General features: G+C 35.8%; 1 protein-coding gene across 4 annotated transcripts in view; it reads right to left on the bottom strand.

The window, feature by feature from the left end:
* The window catches only part of Liprin-gamma (liprin protein kazrin), a 134,884-nt gene that overhangs the window by 49,658 nt on the left and 64,384 nt on the right, over positions 1 to 20,842 (bottom strand). For 3 of the 4 annotated variants that reach the window (XM_018538547.1, XM_018538549.1, XM_018538548.1), the window contains exon 3: positions 3,627 to 3,739. In XM_018538547.1, the coding sequence (XP_018394049.1) occupies positions 3,627 to 3,653 (27 nt within the window). In that variant the 5' untranslated portion in view covers positions 3,654 to 3,739. Of the gene's footprint in view, positions 1 to 3,626; positions 3,740 to 9,998; positions 10,012 to 20,842 lie in introns of those variants that run through there. The other variant, XM_018538550.1, reaches the window with a different exon arrangement.

Raw genomic sequence — 20,842 nt, 5'->3', positions numbered from 1 at the left:
ATATATATATATATATATATGATAAAAATAATGTACGACAAATAATTCTTCAATGTATTAATTTTCATTCACCTTAAGCGTGTTTCGTGTCATTTTCTAATTATATATTTGAATAATTATAACATTTAAATTAATGATAATTATACATTTAGATTATATATCCGAGCGTTATATAATCCGTTATTAACGTAAGATAATTGACACGTGATATTCGGTCATATTACAGGAAATTCCTCCGCTAATCCGTGACATAATAATGTTCTCACCTCACATTACGTTACCTCACCGGATACAAATTACTGCTGCGATTTTTATGACGTTATAATTGCGGAACGTAAGCGCGGCTCAACTTTAATTTCACCATGCACGTGTCCATTGTCAGCAAACTGCGGGCCATCGGTTTGATTGCATTAATCCCGAAATAGCCACGTCCGCCACGTCCGAATGCTATTTGAAGTCGAGTAACGTGTTTATGCGCGACGTGTCGCGTGTGATTTAACTATAATTCGAATCTGTGCGTCTATTCCGCGAGATCTTCTCATCGAGAATATATCGTTGTCAGATCTGTTTATGAAAGTTCGAAACGTTCCAAAAATCTTGCGTGGCATATCTCCAAAACGCACGAATTCTCCTTCTGCGCGACTTTTTAATAATAATATTTACACACATTCAGGAGTTTTATTTTCAAAAAATATGGAATAATAGAAAAATCTATAATATACATAACATATATGTACATATACAATATTTTTCGAGAATAAAACTCAGATTTGTAATATTGAATTAACATAAAAGCCGTTACATATATGTACCACAAATTAACAAAAATTTAATAGTAATTCGATAACAATGCAAGCTCCGATCGGATATTATGCATGATTCTGTATATTTGTGATGTAATTGGATCCCTTATATTATACCGCATAAAACGTTTTGCAATTCACCATCGTATCGCCGGCAATACGCCACGAAATTAGCCAAGCGCCAACATTAATCTATCCGTCCTGTGAAAATCATGATATCAAACATTAACAAGTCTGACGGCTCTTTTAACAGCGAGTGCTTTCGACGCGCGTTACGCTCCAAATGAATGACACGCTAAAATGGGAGTTCGGGTCATTCCTGTTCGCCTTTTATTCGCGCGTGCAGCGTGATCAATATCGAATAACATGTTTCCGTAGCGCGCGGATTTTTGTATTAAAAGCGATATTGCAATTATTGTGAGACAGTGAGATATTAACGATGGTAATATCGTTTGTTTTACGTAGGCAAAACAAACGCATTGCATTCACAAATTTAATTAACGGAAGATACGAAATTTTGGCACGTGTGCTTTACATTAATTAATTCGTGAATCAATTTGATTGGATGTACATACATATCAACTGTGATGATTGAATGTTACATCAACTATAATACAATTTGTATATTTAACTAGATACTGATATTTTACACCGTAAATAAAATTACGTTTTTTTTTTCAATAAAAAAACTGCATAAAAGAATTTTGCTGAAATATCTAAAAATTTAGCTGTGAAGATTTAGATCTGTAAATAATTTTGTTGCACATACTATTAAAATTATTAACGACGATCAAGCATATATAACTATTGCAAACAATTTTGACATTCAAACAATTAGTTTAGATATCATAATTGTTTTGATAGTCAAACAAAATTATTTTTAAATCTGTATCTAATAAATTTTCAGATACTATGATAAAATTCTATTAGCAATTCTTTTCCCGTGTAAATATTTGAGGCTATACATTGGTATTTGAAGTTGTTTATTTATTCTCAAGTTTTCAATTCTTGCGAATCTTCTCTTATGTACAAGTTTATGTACATATATAAATTTGCCTTTCATCATGAGATGTTTAAAGTGAAAATCAATAGCAAAACAATATTTCCTCGACGCTCACCCTGTCGCCACAACGAAGTTATTACAAAAGGGCTTTGTTCTTTACATCCATATTTAAGCCTACTCGAGTATATATAGACGTCATCCCCGATTTTAGTAGATTAATTTATGTGTTCCTGACGCGCGTCTTTGACCTTCCAATTTTGGACGGGGAACAATAGATATCCGTTTTTGACTTAATTCTCTTCCCTCGTTACAATCACTCTGAGAGGCACGCATCGCCGGGAGTGGTTTCATTTAATTAGTTATGTAGGCAAACAGAGACCTGTTATCAGCATAAATTAATTATTAGCTGAAATTACCGAATTATTAAATTAAAAAGAATTGTTAAGAAACCCCCCTCCCCCCCTCATTTAAGTATCTTATCGTTGCGAGACCTGTTTTTATTCCGTTTGAACATGAAATTTTTAGATACGATTTATAGATATATTCTCATAAAAATTTTACGTGAGTACTAGTTGTATTGATCGTAACGAGATATAAAACATGTGACACGAAACAGTCTTATATCTAACAAGAGGGTACATACGAAACACCTAGCAACGAATCACGCGAAGGACACTTTTTTTCACTCCAACCCTTATTTTATTACTTTACTTGCATCGATAAATCCGTCACGAGTGTTACCACCGGCCACTTTTTTTTTACTTCCAACTGGTGCGAACAATTCTCCCCGACGACATCCAACATCTCTCTTCGTAATAAACATCAGGCAGCAACCGTAGGGAAATGTCGGCAAATCGCAGCGGGGAGTCGCGCGTGCGTAGGTAACAATGGTTGGTGGTGGACAAAGGAATCCACTATCAATGGAGCGACCCTCCGTCCGTCTAACAATTAACCCCACCGAATTCTCGGTTCCCCACTTTCTCGAAAATCGACGAGCACTTCTCATCTCGAGAGGGCTGCTCACCCCCTCACAATGAAGAAACATTTTTGGCCGGTTTTCAGTTTGAATAAACGCACATCAATTTCCTATGATTCTAGAAATTGTTTCCTCGCCTCTCGATGTGCTTTTTTCTCGCGTTATGTCATAAAAATTAATCCAAGAAGGAAGAATGTTTAGATAAAATTAATCTTTTCATTAAAACCAAATCAATTTCAGTTAAATTATTATATTTAATTGTTTATTTTTTATCTATAAATTGACAAAGTAAAAGTTTATTTTTTACTTCTTTTATCTATTATATATACAGATTATACGAAAATTAAACAAGATAGAATATCGGATCGGAGTCAACCTTATCCTTTTCTGAAAATTACCTTATCGCGCGCGCGTTAAAAAGTTAATAACATTAATCCTATTCCGCAATTTTATTCGTGCCACTAAAAATTTTCATGAAAAACTTAAAACACTCTTTATCAGAATCCGCAATTACGGTGTTTGCTAATACATATTTAATATACCCAACTGTATTCGTAAACAATAGATTTCAATGAGTTTAAACGTAGCCCCATATCTGTTCGATAATTAACTTCTGGCATAGGGGATGTTTGACTTGGGCGATAGAGTTCGCGTGATATGCTAATAGCGTGTCTTAACTATGTTGTGATCTACGTTGCTACAGTATTAAAGATCAAGAAGATAGAATTATCGAATTACACGTAAAACTGTACTTTCAGTTGTGTCCAGAAGGTCTGAATAAATTAATTTATACGTGTTGTAGATTTGTATTGCAAAGCGCTCGTTTAGAATTTACTAATATTACCTGTGCATCTGCAAGGATGCGCCGCATCAAGGCCAAGGTGGGGTGCGTTGTGAGATCATCTTGAAGGGCAAGCGCCTCGCCTTCCTTGTTCAAACGATTCAAAGTCTTCAGAGCTGCAATCAGAAAAAAAAAACAATTGCAAATGCATTATAGACAATATTGGTAAAAATTGTTATTGCATATTTGTGTTAGTTTATAAAAGTCCATAAGACATAGAGAAGATTAAGAGAATTGCAAACATGGAGTAAACACGCGGCGATACTATTGCAGCATGTCAGAGTAATAAGATAACTTCATAATAATTCGGCATAAGCTTATTGTTAGTGCCATACTATAATACATGATCATAGAACGCACGCGTCTTTTAAGACAAAAATACCATTACATATTTTCGATGATTTTGATAGAGAAAAATGAGAGAAAATAAGCAAATATCTAAAGGAAAAGTTAAATAAAGCTGATTATCAAATCATTACAATTGATAATTATTTATCAATTATAGAAATCTTTATTCAAAGGATATTAATTTTAAGCTGTAATAATTATTATTACTATAAATTATCATTTTAAACGAGAAACGAAACCGATTTGGCATTGCTCCACGTGGCGGATAATCCTACATTTTTCTAGAAAACATCTGACAAAAGAGATGTTGTTCACATTGTATAGTCGTTGGAAGTACAGCATTTTACAGCTCTATCAAAACTTGTATCTGCGACTCGGTGACCGAGCTTTGCGGAAATTGTTGGCACGTGAAGGGTACTCGGTGGGTATGTGCGCCATTGGGTCGCGCTGAGCCTTTCATCCGAGACATGCGGAGAGTCACAGAATTCCCGAGCTCGGACCAAGATGGCCGGTTTCCCCTGGCTCGTCTCGTTCGTCTCGTATTATCTTCATCCGACCGGTGGTTTGAACGGCGGGATAATTGAATTCTCGTGGTAGTCGGTGGTCGTGGCGCAAACGTGGAAAGGCCCGGGGGTTACCGAACAGTTATCGACAAGTTCGTGAGAGCAGCTCGTTTCGTAAAGGTGCCCGAATAAGCTCAGGACAGACACGCGCCTTCGATACTTCCACAATATCGCGCAGAAGCTATACGTGCTTTGGTAAAGCTTTTAAAAGATAGGAGTACGTGATGTTGTGCTTTGACCCACTTCGTTTACTTTTGGCCCATATAAAATTAGAAGTTTAAGCTTATAAGTTGCGTCCACGCTACGTGATCATAAACTTAACAGAATTGAAGAGCTTCCTGGAACAGGAAGTGAGCTAATTCACATTTTGTAAAAATGAAGTAAATAAACTCTAAAGTTAAAGTGATGGGGAAAATATCAATATTCATATATATATGCTCGGTTATATTGTAGAATTAATATAATGTTTTCCTACCACTTTAACTTCAGAATCTATTCAAAATTTGTACAAAATTTCGTTTTTACACAAATAGTTAGCCTATTGTTCCAGCAAGCCCTTCTATTACAAGGACAGTTTTGTGTTTCACAGATTTCAGTTATTTTTATAAAACTTTTCGTTGTCAAAGGAAAATGGGAACTGCACATTCTGATAAAAAATCAACCTTCCAACAAAACTAGTGATAGAGAGAATAGGTGGAATTATAACATCGAGTAATACATTCCGGAACTCACCGCGCTAGCTTAAACACAAATTTGCTACATAATGAAATGCACATGTAGTTGGTGATGCAATGTTAGCTTTGATGTGGCCTAAGCAAAATTCGAGATGAGTCTGTAAACCGCGTGACGAAGATATATAACAAATCTCGTTAAAAATGCATTTTGACTTTACGTCGGATTGGAATACGACGGGAAGACGATTTTCGCGTTAATTAACGCTACATTAAGTAGTAATACAGCCGAAAATCGTCGATTTAAAATCTCGCGACGTTATCGGAAAGTATTAAATCGTCCTAAAGTCAATCATGGACTATGTGAGAGCATATAATTGTATTAATGATGCATTTTGCGCCGCGCCGTCACGCTGCTACTTGATGATAATTTAATGACAGTTATTGTTAATCCAATTTTAATCGCGCACACGACATTTCGTACGAACGCGCCAATAAAGGTTCAAAGTTTTAATTCAAGCATAAAACAAGTTTGCTGTTTTGTTGCGACGGCAAATCGATATCGCGACGGAGACGACATCAGGGACGAATCTGACGCGATTAGAGTATTATTTGTTGTGCCGGAGTTGCAATTAAGCGCAATTAAACTGCTTGTGCCAAAGCACAGGAAGACCTGAGCTACACCAGAGAAACATGTTTTATCGACTTAAGTCTTGTTTGCTGAAGACAAAGGTCTCTTGTTGTCGATAAGATACGAATTCTAGATCGTCGAACGTCTTTCGAGTAGATCCTTGGGCGCTCTGCAAGTCCTTGGAGGGTGAACGTATTATCGCCAGATCTGGAGAAACGACTAGTCGTAAAATTACTTTTCGCCCACAAATATCGACAGAAACTGAACAAAGATGGAAATAGATCCTTAGGGTAAACAAAAAAATAAGATAACTTAGCAGTTGTATCGTTGAAAATATTAGACGGAATATTAGATTCGCTGTTTACTTACGTTCTCTTTAAAAGTAAATATTGATAAAAATTTAATTACAATTTAAAAAGTTCAAATCTCTATTACAAACATTCTACTGAAAAAGAAATATTGAGTGATTTTGACATTTACGAATCAAATGAAAAGAAAATACATGGATTAACTATCTGTTCGATTTCGATCAAGCGACTTACAATTACCGTCAGTTCAGATTTTTATCTGTCATCTTTATAAGCCGATTGATGAGCAGAAAAAAAAAACACATTCAAATGGGTGGATTGGAAGATCTCTTTTTTCACAGAGTCTGATCTTAAGATTGTAGCGGTTCTTCAAACAGGAAGCACTCTCACATCAGAAACATCGAGCATTTTTATAAGTAATCTCGCGCAATCGTTGTTACCCTAAAAGAAAACTCGATAGTGCTTTATGACGATTCACGATCAAATAGCTGTATATTTCCACGTTAGAGATTAACCATAATCATTCCCAGTACGCATTTTGTATAGAGTAATTCCATGCAAAAAATTTACATCAAATTTTCTTAAACACAGGTTAGAAAAATTAATTATTATTTTTATTTTAAAAAAATAATAAATTTAAAAATTATAAAAAATAAGAATTATGACTCTAAAAATAAATCAAAAGAAAATAAATTGCCAATGTAAGCCAACGCTGTTATTAGAAATAATATATAAAGATTAGATATATAGTATACTCTTTTCGGATGTAAAAAAATATTTATATCTAAATTAAAAATATCTAATATTTTTGAAAGAAATCAGCTTTTATGAAAAAAAACATTTTGTGCGTTAAATATTATCAGATTTAAAAAGTTTTAAATATTTAGTTCATCAAATCATTAAATCATAAAGTAAAAACGTAATGACTTGGTTTATTTGTTAGTCCTCAAATTCACGAAGTCGGGGAATTCAGAATAAATCGTCGACACCAACCGTCGAACCGATAAATCTCGCGTGTAGTGCAAGGTAAAAACGTGCCCTCGCGAAAGTAGGCGACCGCGTTAAAATATTCCTCGCGATGTCGATAGGCTTGGCGTTGTAGCATCTCGCGTCGACACACCTACAGCCTCGGTTTGCGACGGTATAAGTACACGTAAGAGTGCACAGCGAGGCCATGTGGTCCTGGATGGCTTTTCCAGGTCGGGGGTATATAGGTCTACGGTAAACACGAAGAGAAGTAGATACGCCTCCGTCGTTTCCGCGGCACAGCGGGGATTGCGGGAATATACTTATTGATATATGGCGCACACCGATATTATGCACCTCCCTGTGTCGGAAGTGAGATTCTTTATGAGCTTTCATACCAACTTGGAACTATCGAGGTCGCATGACCGGCTAATGCGAAACAGGAGTCCCTTTATGGGGCACAGATAAAGCGATACTCGATAGTGCTTCGTTTGCGGAGGTTTGATAAAGGGATGTTTTACGATGAATCACGTCGGCTTAACATCTTCCCGTAATTAGATTGAAAGAATCAAATACTTGTGGTAGACACCGCTGATATCGAATGGAAGTAAAATGCATCGGTCACATCGGCGAATTTACATAATGCATTACATATTAATGCTAAGATTTCGCGTCGCGTGCACGTTTAAAATGCGGCGCGGCGGTCGCAAATCATAACCGCGACACGTATCATTTCGACTTCCGGGATAATCAAGCGTGTGTGCGTTACGACCTCTTGGATCTGCTATCTGTCACGTCTTGTAATTCCAACTTTCTCGACGTCAGGTAAAATGAGCGACTGGTACGACAAGCAATGAAAGTTAAATCGCAGGAGCGCAAAATAGCATAAATCTTCTTAGGAAATTAATGACGGTTGAATTGACAGGCTGACTTGTATCGACAAATCCATCTCTCTGATTGTAAAATTAAAATTTTTTAACGCTATTATGCGCGTTGACGCCCAGAATAGTTTGATCGTTAAATCTCGCAGGCCTGTCCAAAACATAGTTTACAAGTTAAACCCATTAAACTTACTTTTTCATCATCTTGTTAGAGACAGACAGAAAACGAAAAAGGATAAATGCTAGAACAGCTAGTCATTGAGTAAAGCTGTAGCATCTATTCTCTTTGTTTTCTCTATCTCTCGTTCAACGATGACGAAGAAAGAAGCATTTAGCTCGCGAGTTAAGTTTTAGACACGTCTGATTCTAACGGTACTATAATTTTCAGAACGTATCCAGGAAAGAGATATCGAATTTTACATAATATTCTGTGTTTTTTATAATCTATATATAAAGTAAGTAAAAGAAGTAATATATGGTATGTACAATTTTTTCTCTGTTTATTTATAAATGAAAAAAATAATTATTCTTTTATAAAATATGATACTAGAAAAATATTGCGCCACTCAGTATAATAGTTATAATAGTTAAACTCATCTATCAAAATAAAAATTAACAGTAAAAAATATTAATTAAGAAAAAATTTTTGACCTATTGCCTTAATGTTAAAATAATAAACAATAACTGTTTGTAAGTGTTTCATCTTTCTGTAAAACGAGGTCACATCCGATTCTGTTTCTATCACACACATTAGAAGGTTAATAGCATATGAAAATTTTATCATAACTACGTTCAACGCGAAAATGTATTCCAATCGCACGGTTCGTGTCTTAATATGTCCCGACGTATCGCAATGAGTTCCTCGTGATCCTCGAGACACAGGTACCTGCAGAATTACCCTGTGCTTAATATATACATCCGGCAGAGCGCATAGTTTACCGGTATGACTTCCGTACAGCGGCGCGTACACGGCGCGCTGGAAACAGGATTAATGGATTAGCGATGTTTTGAATTACAAGCGAAGTGTAAGCGGGGTAAATATTCTCTCTCTCTCTCTCTCTCTCTCTCTCTCTTCAATTAAAGTAGAACTCTACGAAGCAGCTTCGAGTTACAGCGAAATCGGCGCACCCCCCCCCCTGCAGGAGCCCCCGAGAGCCGTCCGGGATGATCCTTTATAAATGCAGATTCCGACGTACACTCGCAAAACGGAAGGTCATTCATTTTATGTAAGTTGCAAATCTGTCACTCAAATTTTAAAAGAGAAGAAACATAAAATGAAATATTATATATTATTACCGCCACTGTAATTGGAAAACTCTCAAAGTTCTTAAGCATAAAGAATTTTTCTTCTTTTTCCTTTATCGACATACGTTGTCTCAATTAGAAATATAACGAGGTAGACTGCCACAAGGAATAACCTGATGTATAATTTGTTACGTCGATGTTCCATTCAATAAAAGCGAGATTCTTTATGGTTTGTTGCCCGCTGGAAACATATCGAGCTTGCCGCGAGGATACATGTAGTGCAGACCGAAGTAGATATGAGCGATATGTACATAGCAATAAAAGTCATAACAGGACGTGATGCATTACATATGCATATATATATATATGTATATATATTATGTGTGTGTGTACGTGTGATGTCACAAAGCATTACCATCACTATGTGTGATCCAAGACCGTAAAGACCAAAGACGGAACATCGTGCTAAAAGCGACAACGTACGCGATACATACAAACAAATAATTAACGTATAATTAATAACCGTAATAGTATGATACATCGGAACGCGAAATGCCGTGTGTGTTTTGCCTGCGAGTTTGATTGACGCAATTTCCAAGATAAGCCCCTAAGTGCCTTGAATTTCCGGCGGAAACTTCGCATGGCAGACGGCAGGCTTGAAACCTAGCACGATGTTTATCTTCCCAAGCACCATGGAGGGGAAATCCCACGTGTAACACCACAACCTGCCCGGGAGTGACCAGAAGCTGTCGTCGGACTCACCTTCCTCATAGGGCTGCGCACGTTTGGCGAACGCCCTCGAGAAAACGCCGCCGCGCGGCTTCGAGGCGTCCACGCCGTTTTCTACGGCCGCGCTCATTTTCGCGAGTGGTTCTTCGAGTGTGCGTTTGCCGTGGACGTATCTGAAATTGACATATTACACGAAACGTTCTCATGAAAAACTATCAGAAACGATTATTGAAAGCGCGGCGCTCTTCGACATTCGGTCCCATATCAAAACTTTTCGATTCGATACGTCAGTCGATGCGGATATTGGATTTCATTGGCGAAGCAATTAAAACTTCAAATATGTCACGGATTAATGTACACTTAATGCTCAAAAGAAGCTATAATAATAAAATAGTGAAAAAAAATTATGCTTCGCGAATAAAATAACTTTCTGCAAGTCACTTGGCTGTTATCTTAACTTTAGATTATTACCATGAGTCTGGGAGATGCGGGTAAAAGGATGATATTTTTCTTTTAAAAATTCTTCTTTGCTTTTTAAAACTTTATAATTTTATTCTATTTATAATTTTCAAAATGAAACTTATTTCGCTTAAACATTCTTAATTTGCGTTTCAATGAAATGAAAGAAATGAAACTATTAATATTTCCCTAAGATATGAAATAAATAAAGTTCTGAATTTCCCTGCAGATTCATGAGAATAACGACGTAAATAAAAATTAGAAATAATCATCTAAGGTTAAGCAGCTTTTCCTCATTTTGTTGCTTTGAAAGTTATATAGATTATGCAGGTAGATTTATGTGTAATCTCATTAACCTTTCGTGATTAGTGCATTAACGTAAGACCACCAATTTACTGGCGATGCTCGTCGAATGCATAATACAAGTGCGGTTTTCACACTGCTTGGGGCGAGTATAATAGCAAAGTTGTAAAGTACACGTCAATGTGTTAATTAATGTAATTTATTACGGTTCTCTCTCGCATCTGATACTGCGTAAAAGTCAGTCTGTGCCAGTACTAATTCGTACTAAAACTTGTGTACTATAGATGAACTGTCGTCACAGCTGCCACCCACGTTTACAGCGTTAATTTGTATGCCACATTAGAGTTTCTCTCTTTCTCTCTCTTTAATTAAATTTAGATTGTCTAATTACCGGTTAGAAAATCACTATTAGAAAGAAAGACGACATTGATTCTCTATCGATGTTTGGAAAGAACAAATCGTCATCGATAATTTGGTTTTTTTTTTGTACCTCTACACGGAAGGTTTTGCTGAAATATCTAAAAATTTAACTAGATATAGATCTGAAGGTATATTTTTGGATCATTAAAATAATTATGTAGGTCACCCAAGTATGATAATAATATCTCGTATCAGTTTGAACATTTTACATAATTATTTTGATGGTCTGAAGTCTGTTTCGAATCTCTAATTAAATTTTTAACCTACCTCAAGAACTGTTCTTTCCATGTATTTAATTTAAAACAGTGAAAAATGTAACGAAAATTTGTAGGATAAAAATAAAATGAGTTTCTGCAAATCCATTTTAATTCGCTTGACTTCGAGTCACTTGGATTTAGCGTGCGTATCAACATTCCAGGAAGCTGCATTATCATACAGGTACTGTTCTCGTAAGCTTATGTTTACGTAAGCGTAGTAGGAGAGGACCCTCGTTACTCGTCTCGGGGATGACGCCATTATACGGAAAGTCCGCATTGGCGGCTGGCGAGCAAACGACGACGAGAATATAATAACAACGTGTGCCGCTCGCCGTCGATATACTCTCCCCGAAAATGGCGCAGCACCCCATATTACACGTCACCCTGTGCACACACGTGTATCGTCACCCCTCTTGTCGCCTCGAGACCCGCCGTCATTCGATCGTCATAATTTATCATTACACACGGGGAAAGACGCGCTCGATAAATCCATGCCGTGTTCAACCGCGTTACCATTGATTTATGCACTGTGACGTTGGTACGTACGGCCGTAAAGGGAGATCTATCGCGCGCCCTTTACCGCGTTACGGCATTAGAAGTCAACCCTCTCGCGTCCTCCCGCGTGCGTGAGCCAGAAATCCAATGGAAAAAAAAATGTCAACTTTTTATTTCGTATGTGACCTTTTTCCGGTTCTGAAATATCCGGCGCGATACGATCGTACACACGAAACAACATGCAGTGACAAATAATCCGGCGAGCGTGCAACGCTCACCACCAAAGGCTTGAAATTCGAGGGGTTTGCATCATGAAAAAGTTTTGATTGATTATTCAGAAGTAGCGACATTTAATATATTTTTATTAATTAAAGTGTCGTTTTTGTAAATTTATTTCCCTCGATCGCGCGACTATCTCAACAAGTTCGCTATTTCAATGGGCCGTGTTAAAGGAGTTTAGTACAGTTCGTAATTTTGTTGCGGAGTTTAACTTTGATTATACGATTTAGACTATTTTTGCATAGCAATGATCCAATCTGAATAAATTCGCATGCTCCGCTGCGAGCAAACGATTAAACGTTCGCCATTTCAATTTCTGCTCCATTCTCGATTGAATAACGCTTACATTTAGCGCGATTCACGGCGATAACACATATATAACGAAACGGTTAAACAATTTTGTTTGTATCATTACTGTATCATGCGTTTGCATTTGATTTAGCGTTACATTCAGCGCTAAGTGCTGCCATCTGATTTCGAGACTTTATTCGAGACTTTATTTTTTATAAAAATAAAGTATTATTCACGGATATTTTATGTCGCTCCTTATAAATATCGATAATTAAATACAAAATGAATTATCACAACTTCGAGAGAGATCTTCGTTACTTATCCAATAAATCGAGATAGAGACATGCTCACCGTGGCTATGCTTTTTCCATTGTAAATCCAATCAACGGATTAGCGGATTAACTATCGCGCTTGCGATGTCGTGTGCGACGTTAAAAAAATTGGATGTTTTATTATTTTAGTATATTTATGTCTCTCGACAACAAAAGCTGAGGAGAGATTGCATTACGCGGGTGTTTAGACTCGATAAATTCTTGTGGGGTTGCGAGTCGACGCTCCTGATTTATGTACCGCGACAGCAGAACTCATAAGGGAGATCTATAGTCGTTTTTCCATTCCTTCTTTCTGCGTCCCATGGAGCTACACGGAAATCTTTGTCAGTGATTTTTAACTTGGTGGAGATTTAAGATAGTAACATCCGCGAAACTTTGTCTTTACTAGATGAAGTATAGTATTATTGTGGCGCCGCCGTACTTGTGGCTTTATTAAGTTATTTTTTAATATTTCTCGAAAGTAAACTTCGAAAGTGACTCTTTAAAATGCATGAGAATCATTATTTATAAGATACACTTGTTGATTACTTGGCAAAGAATATTCTGTTTCGTTAATAATATGCAAAAAAAACAATTTTGCTAGAAGTATCTAAAAATCTAAGTTAATACAAATTTAAAAATAAATTGTCAAATCACCAAAATAATTATGTAGGAAACTCAAGCATGATAAATAATGTTGAAGAAAATTCTGATATTTTAGTAATTAGTTTAAACGCCCTATAATTATTTTGATAGTCCAACAAAATTATTTTCGAATCCATATTTAGTTAAATTTTTAGATACTTTAGCAAATTCCATTTTTTCGTTTACATTATCACAAGTGTTAGGGTCTTATTATCAGTTCTTTCTAAAATTTTCTGTGTATTTCACTTTACCAATTTTACGTATTTCAATTAAATAATTAGAACCATTTTTAGTTATTAACTTATTTCCGTATTGTGCAATTTGTAATTGAGAAGCTCATGTAATTCTATCTACATTAGCTGCGTTAATAAACTTCGAGTGAGCGTAACATGATGGGAACGAAACTCGCAACGAACCGCGAACCGCGGAGAGAAATTATTCGTTCGCTCTACGGTTTCATTCGTATTGATGAACTTCCGCAAATAAACACTTTCGTCCTGACGAAAGAGGGAATAAAAGCAGCCGAGGTTGAATAGAAGCAATAAAGTTCGCGAATAAATTGAGCCACACATCCCACAGAATGGCATCAACCTATGTAAATCCGAGGATAAAGTCAACTGTAACAACGTGATCCCCCGAATTTAAAAGATCCCTAGATACAATCATAAATAAATTAAAATAAAATAAAATATTAAATCAATAAAGTGTAATTAAAGATAAAATAAAATTAAAAAAGATTATTTATTGAAAACTCGTGTATATAATTTTTCATTGTTTAATGTGTCTATTTGTTTAACATGTTACATATCGCTCTCTTGCTTAAAAAATGACACAATTCAACAAATTAAATTTTCCAGAAAAGAGAGAAAATTCTTTTTATCTTGACAGAAAGTTATTAATTAATTAAATAATATCAGCAGGAAAATATATTCTTAACATGATTAAATGTTATTACATTTTTTTTAGTTTTGTTTCAGAACCCTTAAAAACACCCTTTTTAAAGTATAATAATGTTTTGATGAAGTTAATTACAAAGTAAATTATTATTTACTTTTTATGATAGAGTAATGTCTGCTTAACTCATTCATGGTAATAATTAAAAAATATCACGTTTTTTGAGTTGTGTTTTTTAAAGTAGAGTGACATTTAAAGCGATGTAAATATAAAAACAGAATCATTACATGAAATAACGAAAATTATGGAAAAGACAAATAGATTTGATATATGTATTTTCCAAGACAATTTATGATAGTCTAGATCTTTTCTTATCCCTCACAGACAGATAATCCGGCAGTGACCCGGCTGTGTTTCACGATGGAGTAATAATTTGTGTTATTGCATCCCTAGAAACGAGTGTTATTGTCAGGTTCGGAATTACAGAAGTTTGTTATCGCATACGACCCCCTGGTGCCCAATTTCAAAATGGACACTACCACGACTTTGACGATCCCTTTAGCCGTACTCATCTGGGAAATGACGAAGTTTCGCCTACTTTTCTTTATAAAGCAGTTTGCCAACTGCCCCATTAAAAGTCTCATTAGAGAAGTTGGATTTAATTTAGCGTGAAGGACCTTCAATAATAATTGATTAGACACGTTTATATATAATTAAGAAGATATTTATAAAATTACAGTTGGCGAGTAAATATATATGCGAAAATTAAATTTCGTATACATAAATTCTTATTTGATATAACCCAATTATTAAAGGTATCGTTTCATGATGATTCATTCCGACTATCGAATCTACTGAAGTAAAATAAGTGGAAAGGGCATGGTATAATAGCAGTTGATATATCAGGGGAAACGACCGAGTCACCGACATTCTCTGCTTTTCTTTTCCGTGTTTTCTGATCGATCGCGTTCTTCTCGAAGGGCCGACTAGCTCGATAGCATAAATATAAATTACGATGCGACCCATTGTTGTATCTTCGTATTTTCGTGTAACAAGGTACATGAATTAAATATAACATTAACTTTGTGGACCAACGTTCCTCCTAATTTCTTATTGTCCACGGAGAGAGTATTTGTTTCTATCTCATTCCGCGTCTATCTCGCTTTGTACATGCATTCGCATCTGATTTGCAATTTCCTTATCCTTCCCAGCCAGGGAATTCGCCAGCTTTATATCGCATCTAATTTACCCCCGATGGCGTGAGTCTCCTCAGGAGCTCGGGCAAGTAGTTGTCTCGCGGAACTAATTACCGAGCAACCCATTCCGAAATTTTGTTTCACCACCACCGCCGAAACGACGAGCGTCCCATCTCTTCCTTTAGATGACTTCGCTCGGTGCATCCTCCTTCTATGTACTTTCGCACGGAAGGAAATTGCGAAATGCCAGGTACATCGTGCGTCTTCCTCCGGCCCTGTCAGGAGTTCTGCACAGAGGAATGATGGTTTCTACTGACAGAGTCGAGAGAACGAGCCTTTGCCTTCTCGCGGAAGGAAATCTCGCGAGATGCAACGCAGTACGGCGCCGTCGAATGATTTCACGACGCTTTCCGGATTACCTCTTTACTGCATTCAGCGTGCAAACGTTGAGATTTATGACATAGACGTAAATACATGCGAGGACCCTGTCCTGTTGTCACGGGATTCGAGTCGCGCTAAACCTCAGCGAAACTTTGTTCACTTTGTTGCACCTCGTGCGACGTGTTACGTCGACAATTCGACCGCTTAACGAAATTTATATACGGACAGCTATGTCCTTTTCGTTACATGGTTCACAAGTTTTCAATAAAATTTCATGTTCATAGATTTCCCTTTAATTCAATACTCTCAATTTTTTCAGTTAAAAATTAAACAAGAATAACTTTTATCTGTTAAAAAAATATAAAAATTATTTAGTAAAATTATTCACTTAATGCAGTTTCTATACAGAAAGAACGGTATTACTAAAGTTATTTAAAAAGTTAACTACGTACACATTTAAAAATAATTTTATTGGATTGTGAAAAGAATTATGCAGATCACGCATCAATAAAAGAATTATGCAGATCAAGCATCAATAAAAATGCTGCAAAAAGTTTTAACATTTAGTAATCAGTTTGAGTATCTCATAAAATTATTTTCAGATGTTTCTCAGCTAAATCTTTAGATATACGAGTACTTTAGCTAAAGTATTATTTCCGATAAAATATTATATACTTATAGAAAAAATTGAATCAAGAGTTACAATCAGTATGATGTAATTTGAACTAATAAATATAAATTTTAATCTAATCCATCTTTCCGCATTCCTTTCTTTTTTTTGTTATTCCATGCCTAACTCGACGTTACCATAAATCGCGTCATTAACTCGATATCATCGGCAGTCGGCCTGAGAACACCTTGCGGCCATGCGCGATTTTAATCTAGATACAACAGAAAAAAAACTGAATAGTTGCATGAAGAAAAGCAACAGCAGGCTCGAGGAAATGGAACGAGAGCGTCAAGAAGGGTGAATTCGAAGCTAATGACGGCGCTAAAGCTAAACGCTCTTTATTTTTTTCTACCTTCTACCTTAATTAGTGCGCTCCCAACCGCGTAATTATTGCGTTACGGTTGCATTAGACGGCAACCAAGGCGAGTATTCTCACTACACCCAACAATTTCCAACCCTCCTTTTTCTTCCGCGCTAATTTCCCTTTTAGGTGCTTTTAACAATGTTGGTGCATAGCGCATCACAAACACGAGCAACGTTTTTACTTGATAATTCTAGAACGCAAATTACGGCAAAGAAATATTATATTTATATAATATTAAGTGCAGGCACCGTAGTCTTAAACGCAGTAGAGTTTCAACTAGTTTTATATTAATTAAATTTGTACACATTTTGTGTGATTATATTTGTCTTTGTTTTGAAGACCTTTTTTCTTTTTCCTCTTCCTTCATCTTCTCATCTCTGAGTGTGCACGCCACACAAACTGTTGTAACTTTACTTACTATATCACAGATCACGTAAACAACGCTGAAGTTCACTCAAGTTTCAAATGTGATAGTTGACATGATCGTGATTAAGTTTTAAGTCGGACAAAGTTTGATGGAATCGTTAGATTGTTTTGATTTTAGTAGGAGATTCAAACCGACTGTTCGAACAAAGTTTCTTATCTTAAACTTTGACGTACGTGTTAACAAGTATCAGCCCTTTACGTAAAGCTTATCGATTGGACACGCTTTAATTATTTGCGATTGCTTCTTCCATTGTGTTTACGGTATATTTAAAATAAAATAAATTGAATAAATATTAAAATCGATTAAAATAAAATAATCATGTTAAATCAATAGAAATTAAACTAAATTATCTTTGAACCAACGCGATGGAAGACCGAGTTTTCACTTTCGATGTAGATTTCTTTACTGATATATCTTCATACATATATTTATAAATACAACTAATGAATTTATTCGAAAAGTAAATAACGCAGTCGATTTCGGAGATCAATTATTTTGATACAATAAATATTTGAATTGACTTCACACACCAATTTATAAATCGAATACTGTTTCGCGTACAATCCCGCACAATCGTTTCAAAATAATCACATAATTCGCAATCAGGCCGCGGCTCTTAATCGACCTGTTCGGTTTTTTCCAGCTGGGAACAATGAACGCTGGAGCAATTTGTCTCGCACGATGGAACATTCAGGATGAGCCTTAACGGTGAAAGTCGGACCGGAAGAATCAACGATCCATGACTGAAGATACGACAATGCAAACGGTACTGAAACCTTTTAGTTCCAGACGAGATGTCGCCGCACAATTCCTAACAGTTGTCACAGAGATTGGCACAGATAGATAATCCTTCGGTCTCCCGTTCTGTTATAAATTTCGCGAATCAATTCGCGGAGCAATAATTGATAAGACATGTGATATTCTCTCTGTTATTATATAAATGTTCTTGATAATTAATCGTATATTTTTCCTAAAATTTATGTTCATTTTTAATTAATTGTAGCCGATTAATGATGAGAAATGACCAGATATCCACCCATGTTTACCTTGTATTTCGCGTGCGTCAGCAACGATTGAGGAAGGATAATATTGTCGCAAGATCCTTTGTCCAAATAAGCACGTAGGGGTAATTTCGGACGTATGCGGAAACAGCGAAGAAATAAAACTAGGATAAAACAAAGCGGTCGTGAAATCGTAAGCGACTGTATGACCGTAATATATTCGCCGCGACGGCGAGCTACGTACCGAGTGGCGTGAAGAAATGAAATTTCGCGAATGACGGCGAAATTTTGTTCTTTCCTATGCATAGTAAAGCTAATCGTTCCTTTTATCGCGGATATGCGCAACAGTAGAAGATAGGTGACCATGTCTAAATTTAGTTAGTAGCGAGGAAATTTATTTTACGTCTAGTGACGACCATCAGCCAATTACCGAAGCTCTCTCTCTCTCTCCTTTTCCATTTTGGCGTTTTAACATGTTCTCTCTCTGTCCCTCTTTTATAAGCCCCTACGGCCGTGTACATAGGTCACTGCAGTGAAATGAGATCAGAACGAAATCGGAACACAGCAGGATGCAGGATGGAGGTAATACTAAGAGCAAATATACAGGACGTTTCACAATCGTAAAATATAATTTTACAAATCTGTTAAATAAAGATAAACATTCTTCATAAAATAAACAAATGTTGTATCGTTTTTTAAATTTTTGAGGTGAAAGAAATTCATTTTTCTTGAAAATTACCACGTTAAAAATTTTACAAAAAGTTATAACTAAAAATATGAACATCAGTTTCTACAAAATGTTTAATTAAGTAATTTTAATCTTGTCTAAAAAATTGTTTAAAAAATTATATTAAAATTGTTAAAATTTTCAACACTTTCTATGCCAAATATTAAAATGTGATAAAACACAGCACTACAACCTATTTATACAATAAAATGTATTTTCACGATTTGAGCACTTTACAACGTTTTGCCATAACACGTCCTTATATATAATAGATTTTAATAAATTCCAGATATAAGAAGACAATAAGAAGTGAAACAAATATATACAGTTAAATAAAGTTGGATTTAATTTTGCTAACATCAATCTATCATTCAGAAATAAAATTGTCTAAAGAATAACATATATTTGTTTTATTATCAGAAAAGCGTAGATGTGAATTGGAAGTTTCGGGACACCTTGTGGAATGTAGGAAGCAGAAGAAATTGAGAGAACTAGGTGGGTGATGAGGAACAGAGCTAGAGTCATGAATATTTATACTACGGGGATGGTTATATCGCGGTAGGAGCTTAGGAAAAAGGGACACTGCTATGTACGCAGGAACTATACCATTACAGTGCGGCCGTTGAGGCAAATACAGAGATTCTATCCGAGTAGAATGCGGCGAATAAGCACAGGTTCATAATGTATGGAGCAGGTATGCACCATGGAGCGACACGTAATATGCGCGGCACACGTTAACTGTATATTGTGTTATTCGTCGTATATGTAATCGTGTTCAACGTAGAATTAGTCGAGCCACCCTTACACGTGTCCTACGATACGTAAGAGCTGCAAGATTAAGGCGCAACGAAAGCGACGAGATATTGTCGTTTTCATCATTCATTTGCAGTTTGTCTTTCATATTAAGCAAATAAAATTCAAAAAGAATCGTATTCGATTATAAAATTAAAAACTGTCATTATTAGGTTTTCAGTCAAATTTTTACTATTCTGTAAAATTTTCCATTGTGATAAATTATTCTGTATTTAGTTGCTTATTTTATTTTATGTATAACATGTGCGATTAAAATTTTATTTATACAATAACAATATGAAATTTTATAAAATTTTATATTCATAAAGAAACTCAAAAAATGAAACAAAGAGAAAAGCAAAAAACAGAGTAGCGCAAATATTTAACCACGAGTGGCATTAAATCGTGATTTAGCTTGGCAAAAAAACGGTGATGTTGTAGTCGAACCAAATGAACCGTAAAGCAGAGCATATAGTGGAATATATAACGTATCATCAAAGTTTGCAAGAGACTTCGTTATGTCACAGCGTCCCGATAAATAAATAGGTAATATATAGTCAAACTATGTATTGCCTATTTATTTATCGGGAAAACTATTTAGAACGCGATGTACCAAGAACGATCGCAATTGTTTATTAGCGATTTAATTTTAATTCGCAAAAATTAAGTAAATATTTTTTCATAATATGCGCTGACAAACTTTATAAGTTAAGTTTCTATCAGAATCTAGTTAAAATTGGAGACGGTTGATAGGATACATCCGACAGTTTTGGGACACTTTTGCATAGTTTCATGATACCTAACCGCTCGTTCCAAATTAAACGCATATACCCTCCGACGTGTGTTTCCCCGACAACGAAAAACGCGAATTAGAGCAACAACCCGTTGGCGCCGGCGGCACGCAACGCAATGGTGCACGCACGCCACGGAGTCTAAAGCGCGAACAGCGCAACAACAATGCGCCA

The sequence above is a fragment of the Cyphomyrmex costatus genome, unplaced genomic scaffold, assembly GCF_001594065.2.
Source record: "Cyphomyrmex costatus isolate MS0001 unplaced genomic scaffold, Ccosl1.0 scaffold193, whole genome shotgun sequence".
Lineage (NCBI taxonomy): Eukaryota > Metazoa > Arthropoda > Insecta > Hymenoptera > Formicidae > Cyphomyrmex > Cyphomyrmex costatus.
The sequence above is the reverse complement of the archived record's forward strand: the minus strand, read 5'-3'. Positions and strand labels throughout refer to the sequence as shown.